The 20829-nt window shown below is 30.6% G+C and overlaps 4 protein-coding genes across 5 annotated transcripts; 2 read left to right on the top strand and 2 right to left on the bottom strand.

Annotated features, from left to right (window-relative positions):
- Positions 1-4494: 4494 nt before the first annotated feature.
- On the top strand, positions 4495-5987 carry LOC106767468 (CASP-like protein 1E2). The gene is made up of 2 exons (XM_014652374.2): positions 4495-4724; positions 5537-5987. Exons 1-2 carry the CDS (start codon positions 4534-4536, stop codon positions 5886-5888), a joined length of 543 nt encoding a protein of 180 aa, XP_014507860.1. The 5' UTR covers positions 4495-4533; the 3' UTR covers positions 5889-5987.
- A 115-nt stretch (positions 5988-6102) lies between these two features.
- LOC111242084 (basic helix-loop-helix protein A-like) lies at positions 6103-7958 on the top strand. Its single transcript, XM_022784062.1, has 2 exons — positions 6103-7062; positions 7221-7958. Exons 1-2 carry the CDS (start codon positions 6805-6807, stop codon positions 7602-7604), a joined length of 642 nt encoding a protein of 213 aa, XP_022639783.1. The 5' UTR covers positions 6103-6804; the 3' UTR covers positions 7605-7958.
- Positions 7959-9772: 1814 nt separating this feature from the next.
- LOC106766901 lies at positions 9773-14078 on the bottom strand. The gene is made up of 11 exons (XM_014651686.2): positions 13820-14078; positions 13635-13742; positions 13403-13557; positions 13215-13308; positions 13048-13118; positions 12859-12965; positions 12194-12315; positions 11036-11124; positions 10805-10864; positions 10316-10420; positions 9773-10221 (listed from the first exon to the last, which is right to left on the bottom strand). The coding sequence occupies exons 1-11, from the start codon at positions 13893-13895 to the stop codon at positions 10102-10104; spliced, it is 1107 nt and encodes a 368-aa protein (XP_014507172.1). The 5' UTR covers positions 13896-14078; the 3' UTR covers positions 9773-10101.
- Positions 14079-16396: 2318 nt separating this feature from the next.
- On the bottom strand, positions 16397-20566 carry LOC106768177 (E3 ubiquitin-protein ligase MIEL1). Of its 2 annotated transcripts, XM_014653168.2 has the most exons (13): positions 20274-20566; positions 19665-19729; positions 19473-19560; positions 19320-19376; positions 19167-19199; positions 18944-19021; positions 18743-18786; positions 18611-18651; positions 17951-18033; positions 17734-17825; positions 17571-17640; positions 17384-17425; positions 16884-17009 (listed from the first exon to the last, which is right to left on the bottom strand). In XM_014653168.2, the coding sequence occupies exons 2-13, from the start codon at positions 19712-19714 to the stop codon at positions 16884-16886; spliced, it is 804 nt and encodes a 267-aa protein (XP_014508654.1). In that variant the 5' UTR covers positions 19715-19729; positions 20274-20566. The 2 variants fall into 2 exon arrangements, with proteins under 2 accessions (XP_014508653.1, XP_014508654.1); XM_014653167.2 differs by lacking the exon at positions 20274-20566 and having other exon boundaries at positions 16397-17009; positions 19665-20267.
- Between the last annotated feature and the right edge of the window lie 263 nt (positions 20567-20829).

Below are 20829 nucleotides of genomic sequence, written 5' to 3'. Positions count from 1 at the left end.
TACGTAACTTAAGGAGACTATACAACAATGATGGTTCAATAACAAGTAACACGATAAATGTAACAAACAATAAATCTTGTTAAAATAGACAAACTCATAAATCTGATATCATATTAAATATAAATTTTATTTTTAACTCAATCTCGTAAAATTAGTTTAAAAGTGATATTCACGACAACTTTATATCATCAACTTTATAAAATAAGAAATCATTTTATGTGAGATCTCCAACAAACAATCAACTCAATTCATTTTTTCTTTCTTTTACTTAAAAATCCTTGTATGAATCTTAATCTTTAATATATCCTTAAATTATTGTCATTAGTCTCAAGTTTTTAAAATATTTATAGTAATATGTCATTGTCAATTAAGCTCTATAAAACATTTAATTGTGTCTTCAAAATATAAAGGAAAAAAACAGGAGCATTAATCAATATAAAATTGTAGTTAAAAATAAATAAAACTTGTTGACAAAGAAACTTTTGTTTCATGTGAAAATGTTAATATCATAAATGAACACAAAGGTAGTATGAAGAAAAGGTCTACGAATACGACGTTATGGCTTTCCATAAAACAAGAAAACCAAAGGCACATGTGAGAGAGATAAATCATATACAGCATTTAAATGAAGGGGTGTTGACAAGTATATATGTCTCAAAACATAGGTAAGATTATGATTTTTGTTATTATTTTTTTACTAAATTATACAAACCTTAATTTAAATTTGAATTTTCAAAGATTAAAAGAATCATCAAATTCTTAAGTTTATCAACCATTCATTATTATTTCTTATGTTTCACATGTCTAAGTTTAGTTTGTTTATTAAAATAAATTTGAATGAATTTAAAAAAAAAAATCAATTGTTTGGATTAAATCATTTCTTGAGTTCATTAATATTTATTATCACAAATAGTGTGTTTGTGAAAAAAAAAACACTTGTTTAGTTTTTTTTTTTTTGGCAAGTTCCTACTTGTTCCTTTGCTATAATTTACTATTAAAACAAATTTGTTGAGAGATATTTATTTAGATTTTTATATTTTTTTTATGAATTTGTGAGATATTAAAAGCGAGAATTTGCAAAATAAATACTTTTTTCCATTTCAATTTAAGAAATAAATAATTTTTTTTCTCTCTCTTCATGTATCTGAACAAATTTACAATTTTTGGAAAAATGTAATATTTGATTTTGGTTTAGTGTAATCAATTACCCATAATATGACTTAATAAAACATATCATAAACAACACACAACAGTCAACACAAGATTTCTAACTATACGGTTTCATTTTGAAAATTTTGAACCCTTTCACGAGAAGTATTATGTAGTCATTAGATATGGTTAGCTGGTTGTTATGTGGTTGGTGATATAATAACTTATCTCTATAAATATAAGTTTAGTTCTCGAGTGAAAATGATGTAGTTTTCAAGTTCCTCTTGAAGTTTCCATAGTGTTCAGTGCATTGGAGGAGAAGCTATGATTTTATTGGTGGAGAAATTCTTGTTGAGCATTGCTTCAGGTGAGTTGTCATGCTTCATTGGTCATCGTGATGTTATTCTTGTTCGTTCTATATAAGGTTTAAACATGAGGCTGGAGATGAAGACGAAACAATCGTTACAGAGGAAACCAATCCCCCATTACCAAAGCTTCTTAGGTTGATGCATGACCACTGTGAATGAAGTTAAAGAAGCACGATGAACGAGGTTGAAGAAGTCACAATAAGTTTAAACATGAAGACATTACAAATGAAGAAAACGGACGAATAGGAGGAGTAATCAATTACACTTAGATTGAAATCGATTTCAAGGTTCACCGTAATCAATTCCAAGCATCACCTTAACCAATTCACTTAGTCATACTCTTCACGTAATCGAGTTCAATTGACTTAAATTCAATTTTATTTTATTTTTTAATTAATTTTTTTACTCATAAGTTTTTTTATCAATAAATATCATTTTTATATTACTTTTACCACTAAGGAGATGTTAATGATCTTCAATTTCTATCAATTAAAACATTTTATTATCTATCATATCGATTAAATTTTACATAAACTTTTACAAATTTTATTCAATAATTCATTTTCAATTGCTACAAATCCCTTAATGAAATAATACACACAATTTACTCTTAAATTCCTTTGAATTCATTCTATAAAATAAATAACCTTTTAAGTGGTGTGACATATTACACATAACATATGTGTAACTTTAAATTTTTAAAATTAATGAAAAATCCAACTAAAATTATTTTGAACGAAAATTAAGTATAGATTAAGATAGAATTAAATATATATAAAAAAATTGCATGTCTTAATTTTCTTCTTGATTATCTTATTATTTTTATTTAATAATATAAATATTATTTAAATGTTGTTTTTTAATTCAAAGAAAAGTCAAATTTGAAATACATGTATATTAATTATCTTCTCTTAATATGATACAACTACTACCTATCTGTACATCTGTATCCACATATCGGTTTTTATATATATATATATATATATATATATATATATATATATATATATATATATATATTATAATTCATTGTTCTTAATATTTTATAATTATGTAACATATATTTTTTGTAACTTCTATTTAAGATGTGTTAATATATTATTAAACAATACGGATAGAAAATCTTATATAATCGTTATTTTTTGTTTTATTGCAGCTTTGAGAACATTTATTGGTCGGTATTGGTAGAAAATATTTTAATTAATGTTGAATGAATGTAAATGTTTCATTGGATTATCTAAACATGATTTTAATTATTGAAATAACTATTTTTTTCATAATAACATATCTTATTGATTGATTGAACTTGAAAACAGCGTCACGGAATTTAGGTGGAACCAACTCATTGAAGTGAACATGTGATACATTATATAGGGACCCTACGATGAGTGAAATTAAGAATATAATATTGTAAGAAAAATAGTTTAAATTTATAAATTAATATCCCTCTAAATACTAACTTATATCATAATTTTAAAAGTTTATACAAAAAAACTTTATATATAAGATTTATAAATCAAAATAAAATAAATATATATTAGCATGGTAGGTTGTAGTTGGGAAGTTTGTAAAAACTTGGGTAGCTAGTCGACAACAAAGTTCTATACTTTCTTTTCTTCTTAAATGCTTTTCTTCATTAGGTCAAAATCTTCTCTTCTTCCGGTTCAAATATAACTATCCAAATTTTAATACAAATTAAAGACATAGCCTATAACTTATTTATTTACTGTATTATATGCACTTCATCAATTTTATTATAAAAAAAGTGTCATCGTTATAAGTAATACACAGTAATCAATATTCATTAAGTATAATTAAATATCGAATAATTAACACGGTATAATCACTGCGTCACTTGTATGAATTGGAAAGTTGTATATTAAATAAAAACTAGAATCCTCAAAATGGATTAGAATCCACCAGTATGAATTGGAAAGTTGTATATTAAATAAAAACTAGAATCTTCAAAATGGATTAGAATCCACCAGTCAACCCGGTTCACCACAGATTCGGATTGAGTTGGGTTTGAAAAATTGAATTTTTTTATGCTAGTCAGATTTTAACCCGGCTCATTTAAACCCGGCTCATGCAGGTTGAACCTGTGGTGGGTCGGGTTGGCCCGCCAATCCACCTACCTAATTTTATTTTTTTAATTTATTATTTTATTTATGAAACTCTAAAAAATAAAATACTCTATTCACTAACTGTGTTTACAAAAAAGTAAACTCTGTTCTCATTTACGGTGTTGTCACTCTCACTTCTTTACTGAAATTCTTCAAGGAGCAGGTTTTTTTGTGTTTGTTTTTGGATGACATTTGGATTATATTTTACTTTTTATTATTATTTTGAATTGTCTTCAGTTTAAAATCATTTTTTGGAGTGAAATTTGTTTAAATTTGAATATAGAAAGTTTGTAATTTTTTTTATTTAAAAAAAAACTCTAATTAAATGGACTACTAAGACAACTCATTTATCCACCAACCCATTGTGGATCGAGCCAGGTTCAGATTTTTCTTTTCTGACTCACTAATAAATGAGCTGGGTTGGGTTAGTTCACTAAGTGACTAACCCATGGGTTCTAATAAAAATCATTGTAACTTTCTACTAATTTTAATTATCAAAATTAATGAGCTTAACATATCCAAACTGAAAATAAAATATAGGAAAATGATATTTTAACACCATTTTTTTATACCACCATTTTAATACTGTACACATGTCAAAATGTGATTGGACAATTTCAAATTAAAAAAAAAACTTTGAACTTTTTCTTCCAAATATACCTGAAATCGACAACTATAAGTTTCATTTTCCACACTATTGCTTAGAGTTTATTCGCTTTGAAAATTAAACTGTCCATTTGAGTCAGGTAGCAGTAATCACATCAGCATTTAATGGTGCTCTCTGAAATCAGAGAAATTAATAATATTTTGTGTTGTTGTTAGGAATTAGGAGATGGAGGTGCTTATAAGAGAAGCACTTATGTTATGGTGTAGAAGGTGCAGAGAGGAAAGAAATGGGAAAAGCAGTTACTCTGAGTGCTTCTGATTTGCTTATGAGGCTTTTGGCCTTCATTCTCACTCTTGCTGCTGCCATAGTTATTGCAACAGATAAACAGACTAAGCTTGTTCCCATTCAGATCTCAGATTCTTTACCACCTCTACATGTTCCTCTTACTGCTAAATGGGATCAGATGTCTGCTGTTCTGTAAGCTCTCTCTATCATTTCATGCATGCTCAGAATCTATCACTTTCTATCACTGTTATTACCATATAATCAATCACTTGTATATATATATATATATGTGTGTGTGTGTTTAATTTTGAACTTCTTTATTTTACAGTTGAAATATAGCTACAGTTTTGTATTCCTTACTGCCATTAGCAGTATGGTAGCTTCATATGTTATGCTTTTAAGCACAGGAACAAATGAAACATTGGTAAAGTAAAAATTTATGTTCATGAACGTCTTCTTAATAAATAAAATAATCTCTGTAAAGTTTAATAGAGTCTATTAATAAATAGTTATTATACTTTTAAAAGTTTTGCCTATATTATTGCTTTGATTTAATGTATGATATACTTGACAGGTTTCCCATCTGTCATCTTAATGCTGCTATTAATGGTTGCAGTTGTAGTACTAAGATGGCCGATATCATTGACTTTGTTTTTGACCTTTAGTATCAGATCCAAGTTAGTATTGTTATATTTTGAAAAATAAATCATAGTGGGGCTACTTTTTTTTTAATAACCACCGCTTCTAGGTGAAATTAGCATTCTTTTAAATTAACTAAACCAAATATGAAAAAAAGCACCATTATGCATAAAATAATTACAAGTATGCTTTCCAATATTTATATGTATATCAGCATATTTTTAAATAATACAAGTAAAATTTATCTCTAAAAATAGAATTATTTATTGCTTTTTTATATTTATATATTAAAAAGTGTAAAACTTTGGTGTTTAACATGTGAGTCTATGTGATTTTCAAACATATTGATTTACAACATGTCCTAGGTATTTTCTGGTGACCAATGCAATAGCATGCACGTATGGAGCTTTGTCTCTAGTTGTTGCCGTAGTGAACAGAGGTAAAAGTAAAGGCTTGTGGACAGTGATGATTGTTCTAGACGCATTGGTGGTGGCTCTGCTATTTTCCGGCAATGGTGCCGCGGCGGCGGTGGGTGTCCTTGGCTACAAAGGAAACTCTCATGTGAATTGGAAAAAAGTGTGCAATGTGTTTGATAAATTCTGTGGTCAAATGGCTGTTTCAATCGGTGTGTCGTTGATTGGATCGTTGGCATTTCTCTTGCTTGTGATTATTCCTGTGGTGAGACTTCATCGAAGAACTTGGTCAATTAACAATTAAACCAAGTCTTATTTATTTATCCTAGTTAATGTTTATCATAACATATTAAGTTATTATTGTAATATGTGTTTGAATAATAATAATAATAATAATTCCTGAGTCCTTGGTCTATTATGTACAAGACACTAGTTTATCGAACAAATGTTTCAATTGCTGCAAATTCATTGCTTTAATTACTGTTCTAGCTTTTAATACAACTTATTTCTCTGAATTAAGACACAAAGAAAACAGTAATCTTATGTATCATCTGATACAACACTACACTGTCACTTTTTAAGGATTGAAATTCATTATTTGAAGAAGGCCACTCCAAAACAAACATCTCTTTTCACTTTTATTGTTCATGATTTTGTGGGGTCCAACCTCTGCACACCAATAAGTCTGTTATTTGCTGCTTTTTCCCACTCATACGGTTACTCTGCATGATCATGATACAGAACATGCCCGCGGGAATCTAATCAATTACCACTACCTATTTTTCTTCCAAATGTTACCAAATACACACGTTCTAACACTTTTACAATCATAGGATGCCACCATCAATCCCCTTTCCTCAATTCACCAAAATTCCTTCTAGAGTGCCCATAGATAAAGACAATAAACAATATAATAGAAATTAGATAAGGGTGAAAATACACAAAATCGTAGTGCATATATTATATATATATCTTTCAAGATGAAGCCTTTTCTTTTTCTGCAAGCAGGTACGTAATAGCAGATCGATTCAAATCAAACCAATAATTAATCTTAACCACCCCAACTTTTTCTTTTTCTAAATTTCACTCGTGGAATACAATACAATACAAAACAATACAGCACAGAACAAAACTGCTTGGTATATAAACACCAGAGGAATGAGTGAGCGAGAAGAGAGATAATTAAATAAAGTATAGCAAGTATATTATTATTGAACAAGATGCAAGGTCACACTACGAAAAAGGAAACTGATACTCACTCTACCATGCCACCATTCTCTCAAATCCCACCTTCTTCTTCTTCTTTTCTTCACCCTTCAACCATTGCCGAAGCAACTGCTAACATCACCAGCAGAAAGCGTGTTAAGAGAACGAGTCACTCCAATTGTGGGAGCGTTAACATGGAACGTGAAAGAAGGTCCAAGATGACTCAAATGTTCACTCAGCTTCAAACCTCTGTCCCTGGTCTCTTACCTCAGGTTCATCAATCATCATCCAACATTCCATGTCTTGTCAATTTCATGGTTTTTGGGGGTTTTGGTAAAATGGGTTTTCTACATTATGTGTGCACATTTGGTATTTTTGATGTACGTGAGTTTTGTGAATGACCCTTTTCTTTGTTATGCGGGAATCATAGGCTACAAGAGAAGTGATAATAAACGAGACAATTGGGTACATAAAGGAGCTTGAGAAGAAGAAGCAGAGATTGGAGGAGTTGAAGAAGTTGAAGGAGACCATGAAAGGAGTGGAAGGATCCACCGTTGAATGTGGTAACAATAATAGAAATTGTTCACTTGTGGTTACTGTTTCTGCTAATGTTGCATTCTTTGGTATTCAATGGGTGCCTCGACCAGGTTTGGTGACACAAATTTTGAAGGTGTTTTGCAATCACCAAGCAGAGATTTTGGCTGCAAATGTGACTGTTAATAATGGGAAATTGATATTGGCAATCACAGCTTTGGTGCAAAACAATGGAAACTGTGTGGTTGAAAAGATTAAAAGAGAAATTATGGGTTTGTAGGATCAAAACAATTGCGTTAGATCACATGGTGTTTGATTTTGGTACCATGTCACAGATGAACATCACCAGCAAAAACACAATTACTATGGTGTTTGATTTTTTTTTTTTCTTATTCTTGGTGAAGAAATTGGAGAACAATTTAAGTTACTTTTGGCCTAAGAAGGAAGGCATAAGGGTGTTTAGATAAAGAAGAAAAGTGATTCATTGTCTCAGAGCATGTGATGGACACACAGACATATAATATGTTTTGCTTTGTGTTATATTTCTTCCTTCTAAGGTGGAGCATTAGAAATTTGTAGCAGAAAATGAAGCACTTGTGGAAGATTTTGTTTTGGGAAGTGAAACAGAAGCATGATTCAATACTATGGCTAGTTTTGCTATTTCAGGACAACTAGTAGGTTTTATGAGGTTTTTACATCGAAATGACAATTGCTGTTAAATAAATCCATTTTGAAAAGTTAAAATATGAATATTTTGGTATTATTTGAAAATATATTTTTTATAAAAGTCACTTTATTTGAGTAAAAAATTAAATTGTTTTTTTTAATAATGTTTAAATATATACAGATATTTACAATGCTTATTTATTAAAAGCTACAAACTAATTTTGTTTATTTTTTATTTATAATATTCTTTTAAAGCTTATTGGAGTAGTTCTTTGACACATGTGGACACAAAAAAAATATTTACAACAGATTTTAAACAAATATTAATGTGTCATATGGATTATTATGTTTTTCTGAAGTATTAACAATTTTTTACATAAACCATATTCTCTGCAATTAGCCAGATTTTTTAAGAGGTTATACACATAAAAAAAACTAAGTGAAGAAGGATAGGTTTATACTTTTTAAAAAGTCCAATAAATCTGACAGTAATATAATAACACTATACTTATGAATTAATAATGATGATGAGTTTTTGTGCCTAGTTTTTCTGTATGTTTATCTTCATTAACTAAATTTCTTGTTTTCATGACATAGAAAAAAATTTCTAATTGTAATGAAAGGTTAAAAATATTTGTTATAGTAAATGTGGTTTCACTCGTTATACACGTATATATTAATTAATGGAATTATAAAATTTGATTCAGTGATAAAAATTAAGGGAATCAGATAAGTTGTGAATTCAACTTTTTTTTTATTAACATTTAAAGATATAAGATTGACTGAAAAATTATATAAAAAAGTAAAAATAATTGTAGATTTAATTCTCCTATTAAAAAAATAAAATATAGGAGAACTAATTAATAGTGAAATTAGTTTGTTAACTGTTATTTCGCTTTTTTATATACACGTCTTTTTACCTCTTATTCTTTGTATATCTCTTTTTTATATTTATTAACCAACCTTTAGGTAGTTTTTGTGTGTATATATTTCATAGTGTTTTATTTCTTATATTTCAGTAATTACTTTTTATTGTAATAATAGCTATATTACTTTTTTATTATATTCATTATTCTTTATTATTATAAATAATAAGTGTAAATATACAGGTGTTCCTACGTTATAATAAAAAATAACGATTTCTTTTTTTGTTTTAAAAGTGTTGTACCCATTAATCCAACAATAAAATAAAGTGAAATGAAATACAAACTGAATAGACATGTACAATTTTACGTTCTTATTTAATCATACAATATTATTAAAATGATATATTCCATCTAAGCATTTTCTTTGTAATTTATAAGAAAATGAATATATTAGTTCATTACTATTTATTTTCTTGTTTGTTGTTTAATAAAATTTCTAGTATCTGTATTTTCTAACCATTGAATCTGGCTTATGTTACAATCATGATTTAAGAAAAGTAGTTAAAAATTCGATAGGCCTAAAAGTAAAATCATGTAAAAAGTCAAATTAGAAAAGGGATAAAAAGGCTAAATAATAATAATAATAATAATAATAATAATAATAATAATAATAATAATAATCCAACATAATAAACAATAACAAAAAGTTTATTGTGGAAAGCAATAACTTAGAACAATAGGAAAAAAATCGATTAAATACAAAAAAATTAAAAGAGAATTTTATTATCATCGTTGTTAATATTAAGAGTATAACGAAAATAGCAGAGTTTTACATATTTAGATAAAACAATTTATAACAATATTTATATCATATAAAATCCACATAAATTCAACCACTAAAATAATCCATAAAAAGTGGGACAATTTTAAATAAAAAATAAATATGTAGAGTCTAAAAATATGAATTAAATATGACTAGATTTCATTGTCTTCTGATATCCAAATTTCGGTTATCAGACACTAACAAAATCCCACTAATATGCTACCAAAAACTCAAGTACTCGGAGACGTAAAATAAGAAATGGTAACAATGGAAGGAAAGTAATAATTTTAATTTAGTAATCAACATTTGCTATGATTGCAGACGCCTTATCTATATCCTGGGCTAGGAAGCATCCTCGGAAGGAGATACTCCACAAATAAGCACATTCTGAAGTACAATGTCATCAAATTCTGAATTAAATGCTATTGTGGAATACCTTCCTTCCTGTCTAGGTCTTCCAAACTTACATTTGCCTTAACACCCATGCTCAGCAACTCACTAACCATGATAAGGATATCAGACTTCAAAGAGGCTGCAATTGCCTGTCAGAAAAGCCAACAAGAGCATAAAACAAATGTAAGAATAATAGCACCACAAATGAACCAAAATGTCAACAATAGTGTTTTGCTATAATACCTTTCTGTCCTCATCTTTTTGGTGCTTAATAACTTCTAAAGGCCACTCAGATACAAGCCTCTGAAGTTCATTCTTGATGCCTGACTTTCCTTTATCGGACAAGGTCTAGCAATAGTTGAGTCAAAAGAAGAACGAGTTATTATAATGCAGAACAAAGCAAAGACAAATATGAACGTCCACTCAGCATGCCAACAATCATTATAATCAATACACCCGTCATCAAAATAAACACAAGGTGAACTGTGAAGGATTAACATCATAAAAAGTAATCTAATGCCTCACATCCAGGTCATACCGACTCAATTCAATCATGAATTTAATCGTCAACAATATTGAAGTATTATGTCACAAAAATCAAGCAACAAAAAACATTTAACGAAGATATAGTTTCTTCACTGCCATGTTATTGGAACTAATTTGATTCCGAAGTTCCTTTCTGAAAAGCTATAATTTTAGCAACAATTTATGTTAATATCATAGAGTCCATACCTGATTTAGAACTTGAATGACAGCAACTGCATCATTGGGTTTACGTTCCAACAGAAGACCCTGTAGAAGTATAAATAAACAGACTTACACTGATAAATAAAAAATATGCAAAAAATATAAAATAGCCTCTGTGCAATATGGTATGCTTTTGCAGAACACAATAAACTCAGTAACTGCAATACAATCAAAATTAATTGTCAAATAAGACAATAGTGTAGATAGATTTGCTACCTTGGCACAAGAAAACCCAGTCGCCAAAGTGTGCTGCTTCATTGTTTCAGATCTCAACTTTTCTATTGTCCACAATGAGTTGGTGTCCCCTTCAATGTAAATGAAATAAATAAATGACTGAATTGGTACGGGAAGAATGATTTTAGAAAGCTAAATATATATTGAAATATCATAATACTACTTTACGTACTTGAAGAGGTCATTAATACAAATGAACCTAGGAGTTTTGAAAAAGATATAGACACAGTCGAGACAATATAATTTTCCCTTAGCATAATTTTATTTTGGACTATTTTTCCTTTGCATGATTGCTAAATCGGTGAAGATGATATTCTATTTGGACCATTCTAAAAGTCTTAGTGTCTCCAAAAAGACCAAAGCATATAAACACAATCAGTTGATTATAACGCTCAAAGCTCAAATATAGAAGAGTTTATCAAGTGGACCAAATCTAATATAGATATTCTATATGTTGCTTATACATTGGTCTGATTATATTGGTTCTGTAAACAATCAAAATAACAGACAGCATCATTATACTGAAATAGTACCTTGGTTATTACTAAACAATCTACCATATTTACATATCTCTAAAACTAACTTTCAACAACAGAAGACAAATACTATTAGACCAAAATGCAAGCTATCAAATAAATAAAGTGGAAAAATTAAAATCATTTGTCTAAAAGCATGGTGTATCCCAGGCCCATTAAACAAATCACCTGCCCTCTATTCCACCAAATAAAAGCAAATAAACCAGTTTTTATTTTCTAATACCACAATCCCACTTTGCCCCCTGTGCTAACCAGAGGGCGCATATGTGCAAGACCAGTTCAAGTGCAACAACCTCACGTAAATAAAAATTGCCAATGGTAGACCCAGCTTGTAACATTAACTTTCTCAGTTGATGAAATTACATTCGCAACCTAGTCTATGTAGTCTATCTTTCGGGCTTCTTTCCAATTTTTTGGGACTAAGAAAAAACAGTTTTGCCACCGTAAGAGAATATGAAAGCTAAGAAACTAGCCAATTTATAAATCTCCATAAATTTGTATATTTGTTAACAGATGTTGAATACAGAAATCCACATTGACAAACTGCTATTGAATAAAGCTAACAAAAGTCTGAAAAAAAAAAGAAAATTCAAAATATTCATACCTCTTTTGGCAGCAAAATCCATCCATGTCTCAAATGAGGTTTGTCTTAGTTTTACACCAGCCTTGACAAACCTCTGTGCATACTTACTAATCAACACCCAGTCATTTGTATTGTAACAAATGCTGCAAATGATCAACCCAGGTAACAGGTTAGAGGCATATGTGCAAGAGAATGAAAGCATCATAACAAGAGGGCTTAACTCAAATGAGGGCAATACAAGTTTTTTTAGTTTTATGATTTAATCTCATATCAAAATACTAAAGACAACGTTTATCGTTGTGAAAAGAGGCTATGTTCTCCCTTCTTGTCCTAAATTGCGTCACTTTTGGCTTCAAAGAAAAGTTTGGGGTACCAAATACTAGTTATATATAATGCACCCTCCATTTGTTTTCTTAGAAATTTATACAAAACAACTCTATTTTCAGACTTGTCGTCTCTCACATAAACAGGGATAAGTTAACTTCATAAAACCAATATACTGGTTTGCCGGACTAACAACAGGATTGGATTTGAAAGAAGTATGTCAGCAACTAAGAGAATAATTATATTTATACTAAATGTCTAGTTACTGGTTTTCGAGGTAAAATCGAAATCCAAATTTAAAAGACTTCTCTACACCACAAAAACGAAAGTGAGATTTTTTTTTTTTAAGAATTTCAATATACCTGAAAACTATATCTGCTGTCCCTGGTTGCAATGGTAAATTGTTCTTCTTCAGAAGTTTCATTACTTCCACCAACAGTTTAGTATCATTGTGGTCCTTGGCATACAGCTAAAGAAAATTGAAACTAACTTACAAACTGCAAACCGGAAACATGATCGGATAATTTCGAACAGTAATATGCCAACAATACCAGTAAAGAGTGAGCAGATGAAATATGCGGGGTCAATCCATACACATTATGCTTCCACAGAGTCTTCTTTCCTGTACACGAATTTTAGCCGCGTTGCCTCAATATCATATCTTCAAAGTTCCATAAACGAAAAAACACAAGTTGAGGCACCAGTAAATTCGACATACCAAAATCAAGAGCTCCTGCATGAACACACGCCTTGGTAACTTCACGACAGAGATTGCAATTAAAGTTGTCATGAATTCGAAGATTCGACAACCTCTGTTTACAAATTAGATTAAGAATAATCACCATAAATAACAATTATAGCAATAATAATAACTTGCGACAGAAAAGAAAATGAACAGAAGCTCACAAATATGCGGAGGTTCTGCAGAATGTCGAACAGAAGCCTAATATCGTGCTGGTGTTTGCAATTTGCAATCATTGACCACAACCAAGCATTTGGAGGCATTGATCGTTTAACTTTTACAGAGTCAAGCATTTTATCGTATAATTCCTTCACATCCCCTACATTCAGAATTCAATAATGTAAACAATACATCAGAAAAAGAAATCTGAAGAGAGCAGCTAAACGAAGGAAGAACCTGAGGGAGCTCCTTCAACAGTATCCACTCCTGAAGAGAAAAATTCCTTTGACAAGAACCGGTTTCTCGGATCAGTTGTCACTCGCCGGTAATCGTGTTGCGCGAGTCCTGTCTAATTCAACAACTATGTATCATTAAATCGTTCGATTCAAACACGGATTTGAAGAAACATTTCCGTTAATGACCTGAGAAAGGAGAGAGCGCGGTGGAGTTCGAAAGGAAGAACCGAGAGACTCGGCGAGCGTTGGAGATGACTTGCATAGTTCAACGTGAAACAACTGAGTCACAACCTAGTTGCCGGTTCCGGGTGGCGAACTCAGTAGGTTTAGGGAGGAAGATGCTGCAACGATCTATGGGGGTTCAGGGTTTACGAGACAAGGAGCGAGACCGCTTTGGTGGAACGGCCTACACCTTTGTTAACATGGACTCGCAGATAATTACAAGTTCCTTTCATTTTTTTTCCTTATGCCATTCATCATCCTATTTTTTCGAAAATCTCTATATTTTTTTTATTGGTTAATTAGGTCACTGTTATTAATATATTAACAATGTTAGATATGTCTATCTGTTGGTAATTTTTTAAATACTTTTTTCAAATGATTTGTTAAATTATTGTCCGATAAATTTATTTATTTTTATTTATTATTTTAATTCCATTTAATATTTTTAAATTTAATAATTTCTTCCTTTTTTAAATCGAAATTAAACTCATAATAATATTTATATTAAATATTTTTAAAATATTAAATTTATTTAAATTCTTATTTTACATTAAACTTTATTAACATATTATTTTTAAATTTTAAATACATTTATTTCAAATAGTTATAAAATTGTTTTAAAATTTTATATTTAAGTTTATAAAGTTGTTACTTTTAAACAAACTTTAACATTTATATAGAAATTATTAATATATAATGTTATACAAATATTTTATATACAATTATTTAAAATAAAATTCAAACAAAAAAATAATATTAAAGTTTATTGTAATTAAATATCAATACAAATACATTTAAAATCTTAAAACAAATTTTAAATAAAATTTAATACAAAATATAAATTTAAATAGATTTAATTTTTTTAAAAAATATTTCAAAAAATATTAATTTTAATAAAAATATAAGTATAAAAGTGAATATTATTTCAATTAAAAAAATTGTTGAAAATTAAAATTAAATTGAATCAAATATCACAAGATGAAATTGAGATTTAAATAAAGAGAGACCTAAAAATAAAATTAAAAATTAAAAAAACTATAACTAATACGAGATATATATTTAATTTTGTTAATATAAAGAAATAATCTAATTACTATATATTTTAAAAAATATAAATCAATTAAAATATTAAAATTTAATTGAGATTTTCAAACAATTACACAAATCAATTAAATATTTTGATTTTATTTCTTTTAACCCGCTTGCTTCTCGTCCAAAAGTAAATAAAATAAAACTTATTTCTTCCTTCTACTCTCAACTTCTTTTTGAGCCGAGACACTATAAACAATTATAATAAATGAGTATTATTTTTTATTATTTTTTTTACACATTGTTTATCTTTTGTATTTTTTTATTATTATTTGCTCTAAGAGGAACTACATGTAATGAATAGTTGATAAGGCACTATATTATGCATGGTAAGTGTTTCGGTTGTGCTGTCATCCAACTTCCTCTACACAGTTTCGCTTAAGCGTTTGGTCCGGTTGTGCTGTCGTCCAACTTTTTCCTACACAATTTCTCCTGAGCGTCCAGTTGTAGTCTCCGTCTCCACTTGATGGCATACTTCCGGTCGGGTACCTGTTAATGAGACTCTAATATTCAAATTAGTAATTGGTCAAGAGGTAAAAATAGAAAAATAAAGTAAATACTATGAGTAAATGTGCATTGAATGTAACTAACTACCTTTCTCCTTTAATCTCTATTTATAATTTTTGTCATAGGCTTATGATTAGGGAAATCTTAATCACGGCTCAATTGTTGGCCCAACATCTCTAATCCCATTTTACCTTGATTAAACCTTAGTGTTTTTCTTCCTAACCTGTTGGTCTGCGACAAATCCCTGATCTTACCTGTTATTTGTTTATTGGACCGACCGCACATGATGGCCATCTGAGCCCTACGGTAGGGTAAGTATTATGCATGATAACTATTGAAAAATAGAAGAATGTATTTATGATCGTGTAGAATAATACCATTCTGATACAAAAGCTCAATCTGTATTCAATTTTCTTCACCATATTATGCATGGTATGTACTCAAGCATCATGAATTGTTGTCATACGATATTGGTGTACTAAACGCTCCAAAAGTAAGCGTTTTTGCAAAATATTATTTTCTCAGTTTCAATTGTATTGTTTAGAGAAACAAGTTGTTAATAAAACAATCTAATTACTTAAGAAATCACCTAAAATTTAGTACATTTTAGTTTTTTTTAAACGATCTCTTATTGTAAATTTTGAAAATTGCTTTATTTATTCTTTTCCTTTGAGCTTCACTCACCAAAACTAATTTCGATAACAATCGATGATATCAATCGATCACTAAAATTATCTAACTTTTCGACGTGTTTCTAACACTCTTGACGTGATAATTCTAAATGAAAATATAAAATCAAATAAACCAATCGAATCTTAATAAAGAAAAATGGGATCAAAATTGATTTAAAAACAATCCAACTAAACTTTGAATGTTAAACACAACGGTTTCTTCTATGAAATTGATGTACGAATTAGCAAGAATAAAAAGTCAGAGGAATGCATCTGAAAAAAAATAGTAATACCATTCCACAATGTAGAAATGAGACGAAGTCAACCGCAAAAAGACGACTATTTCTGCTTTTACGAAATCATGGCTGGGAATAGAGTAATCAAAACTAACAATCACTGTCTGCCAATCTGCGAGACAGACCTAAAATGATCAAATAGCATCAACCAAATTATAAAAAAGCACTGTGGCAGACAATGCAATAAATCATTAAGTATCAATACATCATCACTACTATTACCTGCAATTTAGAGGGAGAAAAAGGTTTCCCCCCTATTACAGTATAGCATGAAGATATTTATATCTGTCCAAAAACCAGGAGACAACCAATACCCCTCCACATGTTAGAGGTCGAAAAATAACCTGAAGAAACTATCCATTGTTGATGCTGAATTTAATCCAATAATCCTCTGTAATAAACCAATGTGCTAACTTTAATTTTTTTTCCCCCTCGTACTGTTCAAGTTGAATCACAAGAATCCGATCATTGAGGAAGAACTGGAGGCGCAATTGAGCGAGTATTATATGAATTGCAATGACCGCATTTATGGCCAAGAATGTGGAAGTTAACTTCTGTTGTGTCATTGCAGTCGTTACATAGTATCCAGACCTGCAGGGGTATACACGTATAATTAGCCTTTTGGAAGGTAGATGCTTAGTTATATCGAGATATACACGAATAATTGATTTGCATGAGGATTTTGTGTTATCATTTCAAGACATGACATAATTACATGTTAAAATGCCATATATCACGAATATCATACGGGTAAGTTTTCTCATAAACATCAAGTTCATCTTTTTTTTTCTATAGTTTTGCTTAGAGATTTCGCTCCACAGGCATAAAGGACAAAAATGCACACCAAAAGCACCCTCATGGCCAATCAGTGCATTAAGGGAAAGATTAAATCAAGTAGGTTACTCAAAGCTGAAGATAGAAATAGGTAATTATTATTAGAAGCAACTCAGACTATGAAACCTTACCTTCCGGTATCGATAATCTTCAGGCATGATAGATGCTTCAATCTAATATCACATGAGGATAAAAACATCAGAAAGACATCTTAAGTGAACGGACGCATAATAATTTTCTTGACTAGACAAGCGCACGATGTAAAATCTATAAATCATTTAAAGAGAAACATCCATGTGGTGTGATTTAAGCAGCTACCTCTTCATCAATTCTCCTCCACGTCCTGGACATGTCCACCACCGACTTGGAGCATATGGGACAGCAATACCTAAGCCATGTATAAAAAGTAAGTTGCTTGTTAAGCATATGTCATGCTCATAGACTAAAGAATTTTTCAAAGACTTAAGGATAAGGCACTCACCTATCACGATTTACCATCTCGTGGTAACATTCTTGGTGCATTGTGTGACCACATTTCATAACAACCGTGTCTTTCAATGAATCAAATAGGTACTACACAAAAATAATAAAGTCCCATCATTAACAAAGTGATCTAAGGTTTACAATGGCAAAAATGAAATCCTCTGTTTGGCAGATACACCAAATCCAGGTAAAAAGGAGGGAAATAAAGCAAGCACCTCATAACAAATGGGGCAGTGATGCCTCATTGAGTTCTCCACACATAAATGATTATCACGCAAACCAATTGAATAACAAGACCCTGTAGAGCATAGTTCATTACTACAGAAGTCCTTACACAAAAAAAAAGAACATTGAGCAATGTATTTCCTTTAGCTAACAAAAGAAGAAGAAAAGAATAATTCCATTCAATAACTAATGTGACATGTTATAGGATCAGCTGCGAAATTCATACATATAGAATAATCAACCGTTGAAGAATGTAGGACAAGAGGGCGCTCTGTTCAAACTCTACTCTAGTATGAACCAACAAGATGTAAGAACAATCACACCATCACCAAAACAAAATTTAGTTAGAACGTTTAAAACTGACTAATCACACTTTTAAAATTATATATATATATATATATATATATATATATATATATATATATATATATATATACACACATACATACATACTAATTAAAATTACTTGAATGAGTTAAATCTGATCCAGCATCATCAACTTATATAATACATAAAACGGTGACAGGCTCAAAAATGAATTGAGATTGGTACTAATATATCCATTTTAAAAATCACCAAACTCGGGTGGGGGATGAATGCAAAAGTAAAGTAAATAAGGTACAAAGGCAGACTTGGTGACAAATGCATACCGCACTTCTTGCAGTGGAAAAAATTTTCCCGACCACCAACCCTGTTTCAAATTTCCACTACTTAGTATAAGGCACAATTTAGGAAAACTTAATTGTGAATATGACATGACAGAAGGATATACTCAAACACACCTGCAGATCCCGCAATCATCACAATGAAACTGCTGTTTCTCTGTCTGCAAATGCAAATTGATTAAACACTTGTTATCATCATCAGAATCCAAAATCCAGGACCGTACAGCAAGATCAGTCCAGAGTAGAAGTACATCAATCACATTCAAAAATTAAAATACAATCCAATACTGCCATTTATTAAGTTCGGCAAAGCATTACATCATCATCGAAGAATTTACATATGTTGCAGAAATATTCTCCCATTTTGACCCCACAGTTAGTGCAAACTTGAGCAACCTTCAGAAGAAAAAGAAGAGGTTAAAAAAGTCTGAAAAGGGGGTAAATAAAGTCAGAAGCTTATCACAACCACCCTTCTGCCAAAAAAAAATCGAGAAAAATAAGCAATTAAAGTTTTAAACCGAAATTTGATTTAAATACATACGGATTGCTCAGTGTCACAAACTGAACAAACAACCTGAAACAGCAACAAAAAGGTGTAAAAAGCGCATTAGTTTCATTATCCCGTATTCATCCCTCAGAAATAAAGAAAACAAATAGAAAACACAGCGCAAAATGAAATGCAGTATCATCGTACTTGTTTAACATCTTGGCGAACGAGTTCGTGGCGATCAAATGAATTCTTCGACAAACTCTGATTGGAAAAAAAGAAGAAGGCAAAACCCAGTTTATATAAGAGCATAAAGGAAAAACCTTTGAGCAAAAGTAGAAGAAAACGAAGGCGAAATACCGCTTCCTCGTTGTGACAGTGACGGCATGAATGGATCTCGTTGCAGCAGGGGGCACGAATCCTGCATCTTCTCCTGTAATGCTTGCACCTATTATCACCACGGTTGAAACAAAAAAAAGTTATGAATATGTTACAAATATGGAAAATAGAAGAGAATCAATAGGCAATAGGAATAGCAGGAAAAAAAAATACCCGTATTCCATCTTCCCAAAATCAAGACGTTCGTTGACAGAACCTTCCATGAGTTGGTGTTTCCTCTGCGCGAGACAGAGAAAGGGGAGATGAGAGTTTCTTGATTGGGAACTTATGAGATTATGCCGTGCCGTGATTCCCAAAAGTGAAAGGGTTAAAAATGGAGCAGTCTCTTTCACAAACACGACCCCTTTTTCATTTTTTAAATGCAATATAATAATATGAAACAAATGTTTTCTCTGCTTCGGTTTTGAGCAGTAATAGATTGTGGCCACCTGGGATGAAATAGAGGGAGAGGGCAGACAATAAGGGGGGCTTCAACAGGAGAGGATTCCAGAAAACCAACCCAATCGTCACTGATTCTAGGGTTTAGATTTACTCTTTCCTAATCAAAGATCAAGGTATTTTTTCTTATTCCCTATTTGCCCTCTGGCCCTCATTCTCGTTTCTCACCACAATCAACACGTGACGTGCTAGGGTTAATCATGTTCTTCGTGTCATCGCGTCCAGCATTCCCAGCCAACTCCAAAATTTCATTAGAATTAGAATGAATTAAATTGATTTCAACTACGAATGGTTGTTTATTTGGTTGTTCGATTTTGAAAATACCTAGGCGGTGAGGTACATGCGAGTGTCTGTCCCCAAACGGCGACGAGTATTTCCTATTTCTTTAAATTGCAACGGGGAATTGAAGGCCAGCGGTGGTTTCCGTTTATGATGATCTTTTTCTGATTCCGGTAGTGGCTTGTGGTGGTTACAGCGGGGGCATCACCGTGTTGTGGTAGTTACAGATCTGGTGGGGCTGTCTTAGGCAGCGACGCTGTCGACATGGCGGCGATAATAAACGGGGATGAAGGAGAGAGAATAAACGGGGACAAATTCGGAAAGATAAAAGAGAAACAAATCTCGACCGTCTATTTAAGAATCTACATATTAAACGGTAAAAACCTTTTCTTGCGACTAATCTAACTATAACTTCAACAAAAAATTTACTCGCACTTTACAACTAACTTTAATAATATAATAGAATATATTTAGATTTTAAGTTAGAAAGTAAAACTAAATATAATTAAAATATTATTATTTAGGGTGTGAAGTGTATGTTTTTATTTGATGGGTGTTAATGTGATACACCCAACTTTTAATGCATAGTATTCCCACTTGT

Source organism: Vigna radiata, chromosome 7 (genome assembly GCF_000741045.1).
Source record: "Vigna radiata var. radiata cultivar VC1973A chromosome 7, Vradiata_ver6, whole genome shotgun sequence".
NCBI classification, from domain to species: Eukaryota; Viridiplantae; Streptophyta; class Magnoliopsida; order Fabales; family Fabaceae; genus Vigna; species Vigna radiata.
The sequence above is the reverse complement of the archived record's forward strand: the minus strand, read 5'-3'. Positions and strand labels throughout refer to the sequence as shown.

What these genes read in the sequence shown, in the direction of transcription:
- LOC111242084 (XM_022784062.1), top strand. Translation starts at nt 6,805, where the DNA reads ATGCAAGGTCACACTACGAAAAAGGAAACTGATACTCACTCTACCATG. An exon ending in TCCCTGGTCTCTTACCTCAG is followed by an intron (nt 7,063 to 7,220) that starts GTTCATCAATCA and finishes CGGGAATCATAG; the next exon opens with GCTACAAGAGAAGTGATAAT.
- LOC106768177 (XM_014653168.2), bottom strand. Translation starts at nt 19,714, where the DNA reads ATGGAAGGTTCTGTCAACGAACGTCTTGATTTTGGGAAGATGGAATAC. An exon ending in ACTGTCACAACGAGGAAGCG is followed by an intron (nt 19,377 to 19,472) that starts GTATTTCGCCTT and finishes TTTTCCAATCAG; the next exon opens with AGTTTGTCGAAGAATTCATT. An exon ending in TTTGTGACACTGAGCAATCC is followed by an intron (nt 19,022 to 19,166) that starts GTATGTATTTAA and finishes TTTCTTCTGAAG; the next exon opens with GTTGCTCAAGTTTGCACTAA.
- LOC106766901 (XM_014651686.2), bottom strand. Translation starts at nt 13,895, where the DNA reads ATGCAAGTCATCTCCAACGCTCGCCGAGTCTCTCGGTTCTTCCTTTCG. An exon ending in TGCAGAACCTCCGCATATTT is followed by an intron (nt 13,309 to 13,402) that starts GTGAGCTTCTGT and finishes ATTTGTAAACAG; the next exon opens with AGGTTGTCGAATCTTCGAAT. An exon ending in CATCTGCTCACTCTTTACTG is followed by an intron (nt 12,966 to 13,047) that starts GTATTGTTGGCA and finishes AATTTTCTTTAG; the next exon opens with CTGTATGCCAAGGACCACAA.
- LOC106767468 (XM_014652374.2), top strand. Translation starts at nt 4,534, where the DNA reads ATGGGAAAAGCAGTTACTCTGAGTGCTTCTGATTTGCTTATGAGGCTT. An exon ending in GATCAGATGTCTGCTGTTCT is followed by an intron (nt 4,725 to 5,536) that starts GTAAGCTCTCTC and finishes AACATGTCCTAG; the next exon opens with GTATTTTCTGGTGACCAATG.